Raw genomic sequence first — 16,313 nt, 5'->3', positions numbered from 1 at the left:
ATATCTCTGTATTTCGCATGTATGATAATTAAAAAAATTATTAATTATTTTTTTAATAATTAAACAAATTAATGACCTTATTATTTGTTAGGATGCTGGCATGCAAACCCGACAAGACAAAAGGTAAGGGATAAGTTAAAATGAGAAACGACACACAAGAATTTACGTGGTTCACCCAATTTGGCTACGTCCACGGGCAAGTATAGAAGAATTTTACTAAGTAATGTGGGAATACAACTTCTCTCTAATAATAGGAGAACAACAAAAATATCTCTATTATTAGGAGAAAACACCTCACTTACTATCTCACAAATACCTCACAATTTTGTGGGATTATTCTCTCCTCACCCTCTCTTCTTTCTCTCTTGTGGTGTATCTATAATACTTGGATGCATTGCCTATTTATAGGCAAACATCCATGCAAAAGACAAGGGCAAGGTAGGTGGCACCAAATTTATGCCTAACATTGTTGACAAATTAGTGCCTAACATTGTTGACAAATTTGTGCCTAACATTGTTGACAAACATTGTTGATTTTGTCAACAATGTTAGGGTGATTTCACATTCTCCCACTTGAAGACTTTGATGAGTTAATCAAGTCTTCACACTTGATTATCTATGCTTCTTCTATCCTTTCTATACTTGCAATCTTTATGCTGCTTACGTTTCTGCTAGGCCGTAAGAGGATCTGCACCATATATACTTATCAGTGTTAACCGGTTTTGTTAAAGCATCTGCTGGGTTTTCCTTTGTGTGAATCTTTTGAAAATCCACACTTTCATCTTCCACCACTTCGCGAACAAAGTGATACTGAACATCTATGTGTTTTGTTCTTGAATGAAACGCTGGATTCCTTGCAATATGCAAGGCACTTTGACTATCACAATACAAAAGAATATTCTCTTGTTTGTGCCCAAGCTCCTCCATAAGTTTCTTCATCCATATTGCTTCTTTACAAGCTTGTGTAGTTGCCATATACTCAGCTTCTGTTGTGGATAACGCTACAATAGTCTGAAGTTTAGAAACCCAACTCACAGCTCCTCTTCAATTATGAACACATAGCCTGTAGTGGACTTCCTTTTCTCAAGGTCACCAGCAAAATCTGAATCAACATAACTTCTGATAGTAAATTCTGATCCTCCATAACATAATGCAGCATCTGAGGTACCCTTGATGTATCTCAAGATCCTCTTAATAGTATTCCAATGCTCTCTATCAGGATTTGCCATGTATCGACTAACTGCTCCCACTGCTTGTGCAATGTCTGGTCTTGTACATATCATGGCAAACATTAAACTTCCCACTGCTGATGCATACGGTACTCGAGACATCTCCATCCTCTCTGCTTCATTGCTAGGAGACATACTTGAGGATAATTTGAAGTTAATAGGAAGTGGGGTGGAAATTGGCTTACAATCTTGCATGTTGAAGCGTCGCAAGATCTTCTTCAAATAATTCTTTTGAGAAAGCCAAATCTTCCTCTTACTTCTGTCTCGGTAAATTTGCATCCCTAGAATCTTGTTTGCTGGTCCCAAGTCCTTCATATCAAATTCCCTAGCCAACTGTGCCTTCAATTCTTGGACTCGATCTTTGTTGGGGCCTATCACCAACATGTCATCCACGTACAACAACAAAATGATGAAATCTTCTTCAAACCTCTTGTAATACGTACAATGGTCTGAACTGAGTCTGTTGTACCCAAGGCTAATTATGAAGGAATCAAATCTCTTATACCAACACCTCGGCGCCTGTTTGAGACCGTATAGAGATTTGTTCAACCTGCAAACCAAGTTCTCCTTGCCTGTTTCAGCAAAACCCTCTGGTTGGAGCATATAAATTTCTTCTTCAAGTTCTCCATGAAGAAATGCAGTTTTCACGTCTAACTGCTCCAAGTGAAGATCAAATATAGTACACATTGCCAAGACTACTCTGATTGTCGTAAGTCGTACCACTGGAGAAAATATCTCATTGAAGTCTATTCCTTCTTTCTAAGCATATCCTTTCACCACCAATCTTGCACGATACCGCTCCACTTGATCATTGCCATCATGTTTTATCTTGTAAACCCATTTGTTGCCAATGGCCTTTCTTCCTTGTGGTAGCGGAACAAGATCCCAAGTATTATTCTTGTACAAAGCTTCAATCTCCTCTTACATTGCTGTCATCCACATAGACACATCTGTGCTTTTAATAGCCTCATGGAAAGTTGATGGCTCTCCATCCTCTGTTAGAGGACAGTATGCAATGTTACTTTCAGTAACATATTCTGAGTGCCAAGCCGGTGGTCTTCTTTCACGAGTTGACCGCCGAACTTCAGGAGTTTCAGACTCTATTTGTTCTTGCTCTTCATGCTCTGGTACAGCTTCAGAAGAAGCATGATTCTGAGTATTTTCCACATGGACTGCTGTAGTCTCCTTTAGAATGCTATTATGTTCTTCCATTTGTATTTTACCTTCTGCAAATATGACATCTCTGCTGATCACTACCTTGTGGGCAGTGGGATCCCACAAGCGATACCCCTTCACTCCATCAGCATATCCCAAAAATACATATTTTCTGGATTTTGAATCCAGCTTGCTAACTTCTTGTGTATTATACATCACGTACACAGGACTTCTAAATATATGCAATCGAGAATAATCAGCTGGTTTTCCAGTCCACATCTCCATCGGTGTCTTTAGCTCAATTGCGGTTGATGGAGATCGATTTATCACATAACAGGCGGTATTGACTGCTTCTGCCCAGAATGACTTTCCTAGACCTGCAGCCTTCAACATTGCTCTTGTTCTTTCTAATAGAGTTATGTTCATCCGCTCTGCCATTCCATTTTGTTGTGGAGTGTATGCCGTTGTGAACTGCCTTTTGATACCTTCATATTGACAGAAGTTATCACATTCATCACTGGTATATTCTCCTCCATTGTCAGTCCTCAAACACTTGATCTTCTTTTCAGATTCAAGTTCCACCCGCGCTTTGAAAGTCTTAAAGACTGTAAGGACATCTGCCTTCCTTCTAATTGGATACACCCAACATCTCCTGGAGAAGTCATCTATGAATGATACAAAGTATCTTGCTCCTCCCAAGGATATAACCGGTGCTTGCCATACATTAGAGTGAATCAGGTCTAAGATGCATTTGCTCTTAGTTGTTGATGTGCCAAACTTCAACCTGTGTTGTTTACTTGTAACACAGTGCTCACAAAAAGGTAAAGTAACCTTTGTAAGCCTAGGGAGTAACTTCTGATCAGAGAGAACCTTTAAACCTTTTTCTGACATGTGACCTAGTTTTTTATGCCACATCATCGTCTTCTCTTCTGCAGGACTGGCTGATGCGATTGACGCTTCTGCCTCATGATGTGTTTCTCCCATTAATGCAAATACATTTGCAACTGTCTTTCTTGCCTTTAAAACCAAGACTATCAAATTGTCCTATAGACAAAAGATTCTTCTTTAAGTTTTTCACATGTCGCACTTCTGAAATAGTACGAATTAAGCCATCATACATCTTCAATTTGATGGTGCCAATGCCGACAATCTCTAAAGCATGATTATCACCCATGAACACTTTGCCTCCAGAGATGGGCTTATATGTATGGAACCAATCTCGATTAGGAGTCATATGCCTAAAAAAAACATGTCTTGTGGTCAGAAAATTAGTATTTTATATTAATTTTAAGATTTGTGAGATTAATTGAGATTAAGGTTCAAATATTTATATTAATAAAAAAAATAAAAAATCCAAATACCCAAGCAAATCATTAGTGGATGGTAATAGGTCTGACTTCACCCACAAAACTGTCCTTTGCATGTTCTTCTCAAACAGGAGCCTAGAGGCGAAGGTAAACTGTTCTTCTTTTCTACTCGATCAAATGATTCGTACACTTTTTCCTCGAGTAACTATTACAACACAGAATCACCATGGCTTCGAATCGAGTTGGATCTCTTGGACCATCCTTAGAAATTAGAAATACAAACTGGTCTGCTAAAAAAAACAAAAACAGAGCCTGCAAAAGAATTTCTTGTATTCCAAGTTCTATACATAATAAATGGCCATTGATTAAGATGATGGTTGATGCAAAACCAACCTGGGGGAACATATCTGCGAAACTCTCATTAACTTTGTTTCTCTTCCATGGTTTCAGAACTTTCCTTTCATATCACTGGTAATTATTAAGATGTAAATCAAAAGGTATGAGCACTCTACTTCATAAGAGCATGCATGCTAAACTTTTTCCCTTCACGGCATATTACCAATGAATATCATGAAAAGTTCGCACTTGAAAATACAACATGATCGCCATGCACTAATATTGCCACTCAAAAAGTGTAGTGGGGGTGCTTTTCAGGACCGCCGTGTGATTTGCCTTGATGATTTCCATGTCCATCTTCATTTGGTTCCCTTTGGGTTCCAACACCTTTTGATTATACAAACTTCAAATCTAAGGGTTAATTATTTGCTCTACTCGCAGATATACAGGTTGTCTATCCAAATAAATTAGAAACCGTGCGACCAACTTCGAAGGAGAGCATTGGTAGTCTAATTGGCATCGGTTGGTACACAGAATTGAGAGCATGACTGTCCTCCGCACTGAGTAGAAAAAATAGGATCGTAAAATTTAATCGAAAAACACTTTTGAAAAGAACATGCAAGATGCAGCATGAGCTCTCGCATGTGTCTCTCCTCCTTACTCAAGCGGCAGTTAGCTGTGTAATGCAAAGCAGGTGGAGATACAAGCATCCATCAACACACAGGAACCCGGAAAGACAAATGAAATATGCGTATGTCATCCCAACTCTTTCGAAGGACAATAAATGCAAGGAATGTCAAAAGAGCAATTGAGACATCGAAACAACCCCTGTTAAGACCACTTGCTGCAAGATGATGCCTTTGAAATCATATCCCGCGAGTGATTTCCCAGATAATAACTTTCCTCGGAATAACATTCGAGGAAATAATGCAGAAAATAGGTACAAATATTTTTGTCGGTTTTTTTTTTTGTCAGAGATCTTGAAATGCAATAACAAAGAAGGGATAGGGGAACCATAATCTGCATCCAAGAGTCCAGAAATTAAAGACAGAGAGACATTTATCATACTAACTGCCTTTAAATTTTATAATCAGGTGCCAAAAAGTTCCAAGAACTCTTGAAACTAAAAATCAAACTGCTTTTCTGTAAAAAATCGATACAACTTGCAATCTCAAACCCGATTAATTCCTAGTTTATCTCGGTCCGAACATCTCTTTTGCTACATGATGGGATCCTGGAAAAGCATGCATGAATGAATCGCAATCTTGTCTCCTGTCACATGGAGATTGTACAAAACACCAAACACAAATTAAAGCAACACTTACAACATTGTTAGAGCATAAAATACAGAGTAGTTTCCATGTCTTCCATCTACCTGGAGAACACACTCTTTGAGCTAAGACTAAAACTCTCGGAGTGTAACAATCAAAACATTATATAGCGGATTAGGCACTACCTTTTTAATTGCACTGCATAGGTTCCTCTAAAGGAAAATGGGTCCTGGAAATCACAAAACAAAACCTAGGCCCTTTTAATCCCAAGACACAACAAAAAGAGGGGAGGAGAGAAGGGTGTCGGGTTATTTGAGAGATAGAGAGGAGTGGGCTAGGGTTTTTTTGGTTTAATTTGGAAGAACGGGGTTGATTAAGGTAGTATTTATACTCCATCAAAACTCATAAAATCAATAAAAGATCGTGAATTTGCATGATTTTACTGGATTTACTTAAATCGAGTATGATCTCACTAATTTTTAAGTTTTTTTTATCTGATTTTGCATACTAAATACAAATTGATTTGTAGGATATATGATTTTACAAGTCTAATTTGTGATTTTGACAATCTTGATTAAGGGTGCCATAAATTCCCAGAAAAGCAAAAGGTTAAAGCAGAGATAAATTCAGGCGTAGAAGCATGAATAAAGCAAAAGAGTCTTTTTTCATGAGCATCATACCATTCAATACTTCCCAAAAAGTCATTTGATACTGACTGACTTCAGCTGTTCTTTAGCTTGTTGTTTTTGTTCTCCTTTCATTTTCTTGTGGAAACTCCTGTCTATATATGAATAAGAAAGAATGTCCAGATGTCGAACTTTTCTTTTACTATTTGAGTGAACAATAAAACAATATGAAACAAATATAAGATACTATTAAAACAAAGATGAGGAGCCAGTCAAGTATATACTCCATAAGGAGAAATACCATTGATGCAGCATTGTACGTGCCCAATATTCCGGTGAAAAGGAATCCGGTCGTGGAAACTGTAAATAATATTGTCATAAAAAGAAATGGTATAAAAATAAAATCACAAAAACAACAAAAATTTTGTGAAGTAAATTGAACAATGTGTTCTTTTTTCTTCTTTTGAACAAACCAACCAGATTCATCTTCATCGGAGAAAACATGTTATGTGTTTCTTTCTTGAACTCCACAAGTCCAGTTCACTCCAACTCTTCATGACCCTCTGCAGGACATTGGATCAGCTCTAAAATATTAACCACTTCCTCCATGTCTGGCCGATTCGATGGGACATGAGATGCACATATCAAACCAAGTTTTATCACAGGAATTGCCTCGTCTGCTGGAACTTTTCCTCCAAGTCTGCCATCAATGCATTCTTCCACTCTGCCATCCTCTAGTGCTCCCCTCACCATGTCACATAGCACAACCACGTCATCCTCCATGTATTCCACTGGTCTCTTCCCTGTCACCACCTCCAAAACTAAGATCCCAAACCCATACACATCACATTTCTCAGTTATCTTCACAGTTCGACAAGCAAACTCAGGAGCCATGTATCCTAGCGCACTCTGGATTTTTCTGCTTAAGATGCAACGGTCTAATGTAGGCAACAGCTTTGCCAGGCCAAAATCTCCCACCTTTGGCTCACCAGAATCATCTATTAGAATATTGGTAGATTTTAAATTATAGTGAACTATGTTCATGTGATGCAAATGGGCCAAAGCTCTAGCCATTCCAAGAATTATGTTGAATCTATGTCGCCAGGAGAGGTGGTTCTTATCAGGCCCATCGTGGAGATGCTTATACAAACTTCCACTTGATACATATTCATAAATAAGGAGTTGCAAGGTTGGAGTCCAGTAATAACCTTCCAGGGCGACAAGATTATGATGTCTAACCTTTCCAAGTTCCTTTACTTCCCTTTCAAATTCATCTTGAGACTTGATCAAACTTGAAACTGTTAGCTTCTTTATAGCAACTGAACGCCCATCTCGAAGTATTGTTCGGTAAACAACTCCGAATCCACCGCAACCAAGTTCTGAGTCTTTGTTGAGTAATGCACGGGCCCCAGCAACAAAATCAGCATCACCAGAAAACATGACAAGCTTGTGATAGTTCGGATCATTAGTTGGGGAACAGCTGAAATCTTCCCCGCCAGAAAATGCGAATGCAGCAGGAGAACGTGCCATGGAAGATTGTGCATGAATATTGAGGAAAATAACAGCTACCACACCAAGGGTGATGCAAGCTGCTGCACCAATAGCAATGAGGGCAGAGATGCTGAGAACAATCTTGTGATGGTGATCTAAAGAGGTGCCATTGGAGGAGTCAGAAGAGTTGGGATTCAGAACAATAGGCTTCTGATGGTCAGAAGGGCAAGATAGGTTGACAACAGAGCCACACAGGGATGGATTACCAGAGACAGATGAGGGGGGAATTGTGTTGAAGAATCCCCCGAGTGGGAGGTCACCTTGGAGGTTGTTATGGGAAATATTGAAGGATAGGAGATGGGAAAGATTAGTCAGCTCTTTGGGTAAGCTTCCAGAGAGACGGTTGAAAGATAAGTCTACGTATTGAAGGTTGATTAGGTTTGCAATGGCTACTGGTATTGGACCAGTAAGGATGTTCCCAGATAGAATTCTGTACAGTTAAGGCGAAAAAAAAGACAGAAATTGTTAGAACAATGTAGTTCAATAATTTATAACTTACAAAATGGAAATACAATCAAGCACGAATCAAGAGTCTAGATTTTTAGTTGAAGTATTCTTTCATTCTTTTTCTGCAGTTCACCATTTAACAGAAACTTCATACTATATCAAATGACCGAATCTCATTGATAGATTTAAAATAGACACCAAATGATAATGTACTAAGCAATAGCAAACGCCACAGAATAAACAGCTAAGACAAACACCCTTAAACACAAATTATTATAATAATCATCCCAATCAGGTCCTGGTGCATAGATGCCAGCACATATGTGAATTTTCATCTGGTGAGTCTACAAAACCTAGATAGTTTTTCATAGTACACCAAAATGGCAATAAAGTTTGCCCACATAGGTCAGACTAAGCATCAACACGCACATAAGTAAACAAAGAGCAGGTATATATACCAATCAAGTTGTTTCATGTAAAAATTTCAACAGAAAGAAAGCTACCACCTGCCCTCTAGAACAATACGACTATACGAGTGTGCAATTATTTACTCTATAATGGTTGATTATAATGGCTCTCAATCGAAATTACCAAAGGACTGCAAATTGAGTTGTAAAAACAGAGTTATATTCTCAGACAACTGCAAGCACAAAACACTCGGAAATAACTAGGGGAAGAACCAAATGGATAGCTTTCAAAGTAAAAGTTAAGCAGGCGAGGAAGAACTCACAAAGAAGTTAAAGATGAGCACTTTTTGATTTGAGTGGGAATTTTCCCAGTTAGTAAGTTCTTCTCCAATCGCAGTTCCGTGAGTGAAATTGCTCCTCCAATTTCAGAAGGAAGGCTTCCATTTAGCCTATTATCACTCAAATCCAGAGCTTGAATCATTGTTAAATCTCCTATGCTCGATGGAATAGAACCAAATAGTTGGTTCCTTGATAAATTCAAGAGTAGCAAGCTGCTTAAAACCCCAACGTCAGATGGAATTTCTCCGGAGAAGACATTTGAAGATAGATCCAAGACCTGAAGACCTTGGATCGAGACCGCCAACGATACACCTGAAGGATGTTGTATGCTCTCATCGAATCTGTTGCCCGAAGGTGACACACTTTTTAACCCCGGCTTGAAAATCCACGAAGGAAGATTACCTGTCAACCGATTATGGCTAACATCTATAGCCAAAAGGTTTAGGCAATTCATCATCGACTCAGGTAACCCTCCAGTAAGCTGGTTCATGGACAGATTCAATTCCTTCAATACATTAAGGTTTCCTATTGAAACAGGAATCCGACCTGAAAACCTATTGGCAGAAAGATCCAAACTTTCAAGATCTGTCAACTCTCCAATCCATCCAGGAACTTCACCAGTGAATGAATTTCCTCCTAGTCTAACCGTAGCACATGAACTGAGCCTCTGCAATGACTCTGGAAGACTACCAGACAAAGAATTCTCACTAAAATCAAGCAGTTTCAAAACCTGAGAGCCTCCAATATCCACTGGTAGCTGCCCAGTGAACCTATTATTTTTCAAATTAATGACTCTTAAATCAGACATATTTGCAATTCCTTCAGGAACCTCTCCTTCCAACAAGTTATCAGATAGATCAAGAGACTGTAGCCCTCTCAAATACCATAATCCAGATGGCAATTCACCACAAAGGCCATTCGACGAGAAGTTAACCAATGAAAGCGTCATACAAGAGCTCAAAGAACCAGGAATCATCCCAGTAAGATCATTCCTAGCAAACGAAACAGACCTCAACGACCCACATTGTTGAAAAAACCCATCAGGGATTGACCCTGATAGGCTATTATCACTCAAGTCAATAACTTGTAAACCCCCAAGTCTAGGAAGATCAGGGTTTACAGTCCCGTTGAATTTATTATTAGCTAAAGAAAGAACCTGAAGAAACTGTAGCCTTAGAAGACCACGACCAATGTGCCCAGATAAAGAGAAGCCATCAAGAAACAGTTCAGTAACCCGATGGGTATTCGGTTCACATTTGACACCAACCCAGCTACAAGGACTATCATCATCTTCATTCCATGATGAGAGTTTAGATTCCGGGTCTTGAAGACCTGCCTTGAATACCATCAAGCCAAGAACATCATCATTGAGCGTTGAGTCCAAACACTGCACCACCAGTAATGGAGCTAAACCAACTAAAAATAAGAACTTGAGTAGCATTTTTCTTTCACTTCAATCCAATCCAAAGTTTTGATACATTTGATGCTAGAAAAGTAAGGAACCCATGAAAGAAAGCAAAAAAGTGGAGCGAAGGGGGTATAAGACTTGAAAAGGGGAGATTTTTTGAGCAATCAAAGATGGCAACAGACGCTTGTCGTGTAAAACGACAGAAAACAAGGTGGACGTTACACCTAACAATGGCAGGGAGGGAGTAAAAACAAGAAAGTTTTGTTCTCTTTATTTCTTTCTTTTAATCTTTGGAGATAAACTAGAGGGGGGGGGGTAGAAAGTTTCTGTCTTTATTAACAGACACAGCTAGTAGAAGCTAAAAAAGAGAGGGGGGGGGGGGGGGTAGAAAGTTTCTGTCTTTATAAACAGACACAGCTAGTAGAAGCTAAAGATGGTGAAGCTAAAAGCCCTGCAGCGGAAGAAGATAGAACAATTTACAGGGTCAACAAAAGAAAAACACGATAGAGAGAGAGAGAGAGAGAGAGAGAGAGTAAAGAAGAATGAGAACGTAGGTGGGAGGGTGGCTATATTTTTGGACAGAAAAGGAACCAAAAGCAAGAAAAAATAAAATCACAGCCGCAGAACCCACTTTAGTATACAGACTATAGAAATACTTACAAATACAACCTCGAATCTCCAAAAGAAAGAAACACCGCAGAGAGAGAGATTTTTTTACAAATTTTGAAGGGATTGGGAGAAAAAAGACGGAGCAAGAGCATTTAATGGTGGATGGTGTCAGAGGAGAGAGAAAAACAGTAATGATTCTGTTTTGATGCTGGTGTTGGTGTTGGTGTTGGTGGGTGCAATGAAAGGAAAGAAAGAGTAAAGAACGCTGTGCTCTTATGGAATGCTGCTATCTTTCTTTTTGAAAAAATAAAAACTATAATCCGCCGGAGAGAAAACAGAAGACAAGGCAGAAAGGCTTTCCCTTTTGTTTTCTTCTTCTTCTTCTTTTTTTAATTTTTAATATTTTGATGTTTTCACGGTCAAAGGAGAATCCTATGTCTATAGATACAACGTGGCATTTCTTCAATTCTTCTCATGTTTTTTTTTTTTTTAATAATTTGTTGTCCAATGTCTTCTGTCAGGATATTTTGTTTTTATCCTTATATTCTCGGTTTCAGTCAAGTGACAATGAGTACTTGTTTACATAATACGATACAACTTGTTTTTTAAGCTGTATTTTAAATTATAATTTACTTTAAAAATATTAAATTAATATATCTTATTTAATAACTAACATTTGTTAAAAATTGAAACACATCTCTTGATAAAAATCAAGGGACAACTCTGAATTAAGGTTATTGATTCTGTTTTATTTGGCGTTTTGTTTTTATATTAGAATAATAAATTTTGATTTTCGACCTAATTTCCCCTTAATTTCCTTACATTGATCATTTTGCATTCCCTAGTTTAATTGAGTGGTGTAAAATAGCGTAAAAATGAACTGCTTATAAATTAGAGAACATGGGGCAAAATAAGAGAACATAGAACTACTCGTATGGCCTTTTCATCACTGGAATCGATAGAAAATGGAGTTATACCTGGAGAGAGTTGAATGACGAAGGTGCATCAGATCCATACAAGTCTCAATTATGCCTAGTAGTGTTGCCTAAATCCTCCAAATCAAAGTAGACACTCTTGTCAACACCATTCCCACGGGAAAAAAGAACAAATCAAGTATTTAGTTAGTGATCAAATAATAATTCGTTAACTTCAAGATCCGTAGAATTAATCATGATACGTGCAAACGGATCCGAACACCCACATTAATCTTAAAAAAGGGTTCAAAGCCTCCGGAATCCATTGGCACATAGCTGAAAATAGAATATTAATAAAATGGTCTGTATAGGCTTTTCATAGCTAGTCAAGAAATTCTTGGTGCCTCAAGCTTTTGGGTCTTAAACCGTGGCGATCGAGATGACTTGAACATGGAGTTTGGTTCCGCCGAGGGAGGAAGCACGAAGGCCTTTGACGGTGGCTGGTTGCGCAGCGTCGAAGGTTGATGGTGATGCCATGGCCTTGATTTTGATGTTTCAGGTTGCACGTTGGGTTTTTGAATGGATATTAGCTAGGACACTCTTAGTTTTGTCAACTTTTTTCTTCCCGACAATAACAAATAAAATAAACTCGAAACATCTCACTAGAATTCAGATAAAAAATCAAAATGATATGAAATCTTGAACGAAATAAAATCTATTATATATATATATATATATATATATATGAGATATTCAAGTTATTCCGGTCGAAAGAAAAGGGAATGAAATTGAGAATATTGATATGAAAGGGCAAAATTAACAATGGTTATGAAGGTTAATAATTAGAGAATAAATTAACTGAAATTTACAGGCCACATTGCTCACCCAATTTGAAAAGACGAACGAAGAAGAGGAATTGAAATGCTAGAAAGACAGCACCTTTTTCGGTACGTTGTTCAGTATTGACGCCATAGTTAATTCAGGCTCCAAGATTGGACTGCAAAGTACAACAGAAGGCAAATCCTGGTCGCAGGTTTCAACGGTCCATGCGTGGTCACTACAATGTGGCCAAAATTCTTCCTTTTTTTTTTTTTTCTTTATTGTTGTTTGTATTATCCAGCAACCAACCTGGTTGTCTTGTAAGATTTCCTTGTAAAATCATCACCAAAAAAAAAATAAAAAATTATTGTTTTGTAACCTGAGAAGGAAAACACCTACTTCATTTGGCATTTTTCTCCACTTGGATGGTTCGTAGCCAACCTCACCAACCTAGGACTATTGAGTGGTAGCTTTGTGTTTAAATTAATACATAGGGTTAGTTTCAAATAAATAAATAAATAAGGTTAGTTGTGATTAAAGGTTTTATTTGATGGATTTAAAAACTCTTATATATTTAAATAAATATTTATAAAAAAATACAGTGATATTTTAAATAAATGTTATGAGAATATATATCCATTAAAGAATAAAAATTATGAATGTGAAACTTTAAAGTTTTATAAGGTATTTACATCTTATTAATCCTTTTTTTTTTATAAAAATAGAAAATAAAATATTATTTTATTAAGATAACTTTTATATTTTTAGGGTTAGCCTATGACGCTAGATTCTATTCTTCTAAAGTGAGTCCATGGCATTGAGTTTTTTTTTAAAAGTTGAGCTTATGGAATAAGTTTTTTAGAAAGGTGATTTGGAAGAAATTAAGGTTTGAAAAGAGGACTTGGAGGGGGGGAGACAATGTTAAGGATATAAAAACAGGCCCATAAAACGGCAAACACAGGGCCTCACAGCAGGGAGACATTTTCCCACTTCACTTCCATTTTATTTATTTGGGTTTGTTTTGTTTATAAGTCTTTGTGATAAAGCCCATAAATAATATGGGTTGGTTGTTTTAATTCATTTTAATATTAAAAATAAATTTTAAAAAATATTAAATATAATCTAAATACTTAATGAGAATTTCCATTTCAAAGAAAATCCTCTTATAGAATCTCTCGCTCTCGTGGACCCAAACTATGAAGTGCATTGTAGGATGGTTGTCCTTTGATTATTATTATTATTATTGTTATTATTATTGTTATTAATGATTGAAATTGAGACCATGGAATAGAAAAAAACACGCTCTATTAATTAAATATATTTTGAAAAACAGATATAGAGAATTTTGAATTCAAGCGTCACCCAACATTAACAGAATATCTCTGTATTTCGCATGTATGATAATTAAAAAAATTATTAATTATTTTTTTAATAATTAAACAAATTAATGACCTTATTATTTGTTAGGATGCTGGCATGCAAACCCACAAATCATTAGACAAAGGGTTCAAAGCCTCCGGAATCCATTGGCATATAGCTGAAAATAGAATATTAATAAAATGGTCTGTATAGGCTTTTCATAGCTAGTCAAGAAATTCTTGGTGCCTCAAGCTTTTGGGTCTTAAACCGTGGCGATCGAGATGACTTGAACATGGAGTTTGGTTCCGCCGAGGGAGGAAGCACGAAGGCCTTTGACGGTGGCTGGTTGCGCAGCGTCGAAGGTTGATGGTGATGCCATGGCCTTGATTTTGATGTTTCAGGTTGCACGTTGGGTTTTTGAATGGATATTAGCTAGGACACTCTTAGTTTTGTCAACTTTTTTCTTCCCGACAATAACAAATAAAATAAACTCGAAACATCTCACTAGAATTCAGATAAAAAATCAAAATGATATGAAATCTTGAACGAAATAAAATCTATTATATATATATATATATATATATATATGAGATATTCAAGTTATTCCGGTCGAAAGAAAAGGGAATGAAATTGAGAATATTGATATGAAAGGGCAAAATTAACAATGGTTATGAAGGTTAATAATTAGAGAATAAATTAACTGAAATTTACAGGCCACATTGCTCACCCAATTTGAAAAGACGAACGAAGAAGAGGAATTGAAATGCTAGAAAGACAGCACCTTTTTCGGTACGTTGTTCAGTATTGACGCCATAGTTAATTCAGGCTCCAAGATTGGACTGCAAAGTACAACAGAAGGCAAATCCTGGTCGCAGGTTTCAACGGTCCATGCGTGGTCACTACAATGTGGCCAAAATTCTTCCTTTTTTTTTTTTTTCTTTATTGTTGTTTGTATTATCCAGCAACCAACCTGGTTGTCTTGTAAGATTTCCTTGTAAAATCATCACCAAAAAAAAAATAAAAAATTATTGTTTTGTAACCTGAGAAGGAAAACACCTACTTCATTTGGCATTTTTCTCCACTTGGATGGTTCGTAGCCAACCTCACCAACCTAGGACTATTGAGTGGTAGCTTTGTGTTTAAATTAATACATAGGGTTAGTTTCAAATAAATAAATAAATAAGGTTAGTTGTGATTAAAGGTTTTATTTGATGGATTTAAAAACTCTTATATATTTAAATAAATATTTATAAAAAAATACAGTGATATTTTAAATAAATGTTATGAGAATATATATCCATTAAAGAATAAAAATTATGAATGTGAAACTTTAAAGTTTTATAAGGTATTTACATCTTATTAATCCTTTTTTTTTTATAAAAATAGAAAATAAAATATTATTTTATTAAGATAACTTTTATATTTTTAGGGTTAGCCTATGACGCTAGATTCTATTCTTCTAAAGTGAGTCCATGGCATTGAGTTTTTTTTTAAAAGTTGAGCTTATGGAATAAGTTTTTTAGAAAGGTGATTTGGAAGAAATTAAGGTTTGAAAAGAGGACTTGGAGGGGGGGAGACAATGTTAAGGATATAAAAACAGGCCCATAAAACGGCAAACACAGGGCCTCACAGCAGGGAGACATTTTCCCACTTCACTTCCATTTTATTTATTTGGGTTTGTTTTGTTTATAAGTCTTTGTGATAAAGCCCATAAATAATATGGGTTGGTTGTTTTAATTCATTTTAATATTAAAAATAAATTTTAAAAAATATTAAATATAATCTAAATACTTAATGAGAATTTCCATTTCAAAGAAAATCCTCTTATAGAATCTCTCGCTCTCGTGGACCCAAACTATGAAGTGCATTGTAAGATGGTTGTCCTTTGATTATTATTATTATTATTGTTATTATTATTGTTATTAATGATTGAAATTGAAACCATGGAATAGAAAAAAAACACGCTCTATTAATTAAATATATTTTGAAAAACAGATATAGAGAATTTTGAATTCAAGCGTCACCCAACATTAACAGAATATCTCTGTATTTCGCATGTATGATAATTAAAAAAATTATTAATTATTTTTTTAATAATTAAACAAATTAATGACCTTATTATTTGTTAGGATGCTGGCATGCAAACCCGACAAGACAAAAGGTAAGGGATAAGTTAAAATGAGAAACGACACACAAGAATTTACGTGGTTCACCCAATTTGGCTACGTCCACGGGCAAGTATAGAAGGATTTTACTAAGTAATGTGGGAATACAACTTCTCTCTAATAATAGGAGAACAACAAAAACTCTCTATTATTAGGAGAAAACACCTCACTTACTATCTCACAAATACCTCACAATTTTGTGGGATTACTCTCTTCTCACCCTCTCTTCTTTCTCTCTTATGGTGTGTCTATAATGCTTGGATGCATTGCCTATTTATAGGCAAGCATCCATGCAAAAGACAAGGGGTTAGGCAAATAGCACCAATTTGGTGCATACAATTTTTGACTAAGATGGCTACACCTTCTCCCAC

General features: G+C 36.5%; 1 protein-coding gene across 1 annotated transcript; it reads right to left on the bottom strand.

Annotated features, from left to right (window-relative positions):
- Positions 1–6,152: 6,152 nt before the first annotated feature.
- On the bottom strand, positions 6,153–10,405 carry LOC105121861 (probably inactive leucine-rich repeat receptor-like protein kinase At3g28040). Its single transcript, XM_011020705.1, has 2 exons — positions 8,653–10,405; positions 6,153–7,905 (listed from the first exon to the last, which is right to left on the bottom strand). The coding sequence occupies exons 1-2, from the start codon at positions 10,107–10,109 to the stop codon at positions 6,465–6,467; spliced, it is 2,898 nt and encodes a 965-aa protein (XP_011019007.1). The 5' UTR covers positions 10,110–10,405; the 3' UTR covers positions 6,153–6,464.
- Between the last annotated feature and the right edge of the window lie 5,908 nt (positions 10,406–16,313).

Source organism: Populus euphratica, unplaced genomic scaffold (assembly GCF_000495115.2).
Source record: "Populus euphratica unplaced genomic scaffold, PopEup_1.0 scaffold46.1, whole genome shotgun sequence".
Lineage (NCBI taxonomy): Eukaryota > Viridiplantae > Streptophyta > Magnoliopsida > Malpighiales > Salicaceae > Populus > Populus euphratica.
Note: the sequence above shows the minus strand (reverse complement) of the source record. Positions and strands in the feature narration are given on the sequence as shown.

Bases quoted from the DNA above. Each gene is read 5' to 3' on its own strand.
- LOC105121861 (XM_011020705.1), bottom strand. From the start codon at position 10,109: ATGCTACTCAAGTTCTTATTTTTAGTTGGTTTAGCTCCATTACTGGTG. The intron at 7,906-8,652 runs GTGAGTTCTTCC...TTAACTGTACAG, and splicing joins TGCTCATCTTTAACTTCTTT to AATTCTATCTGGGAACATCC.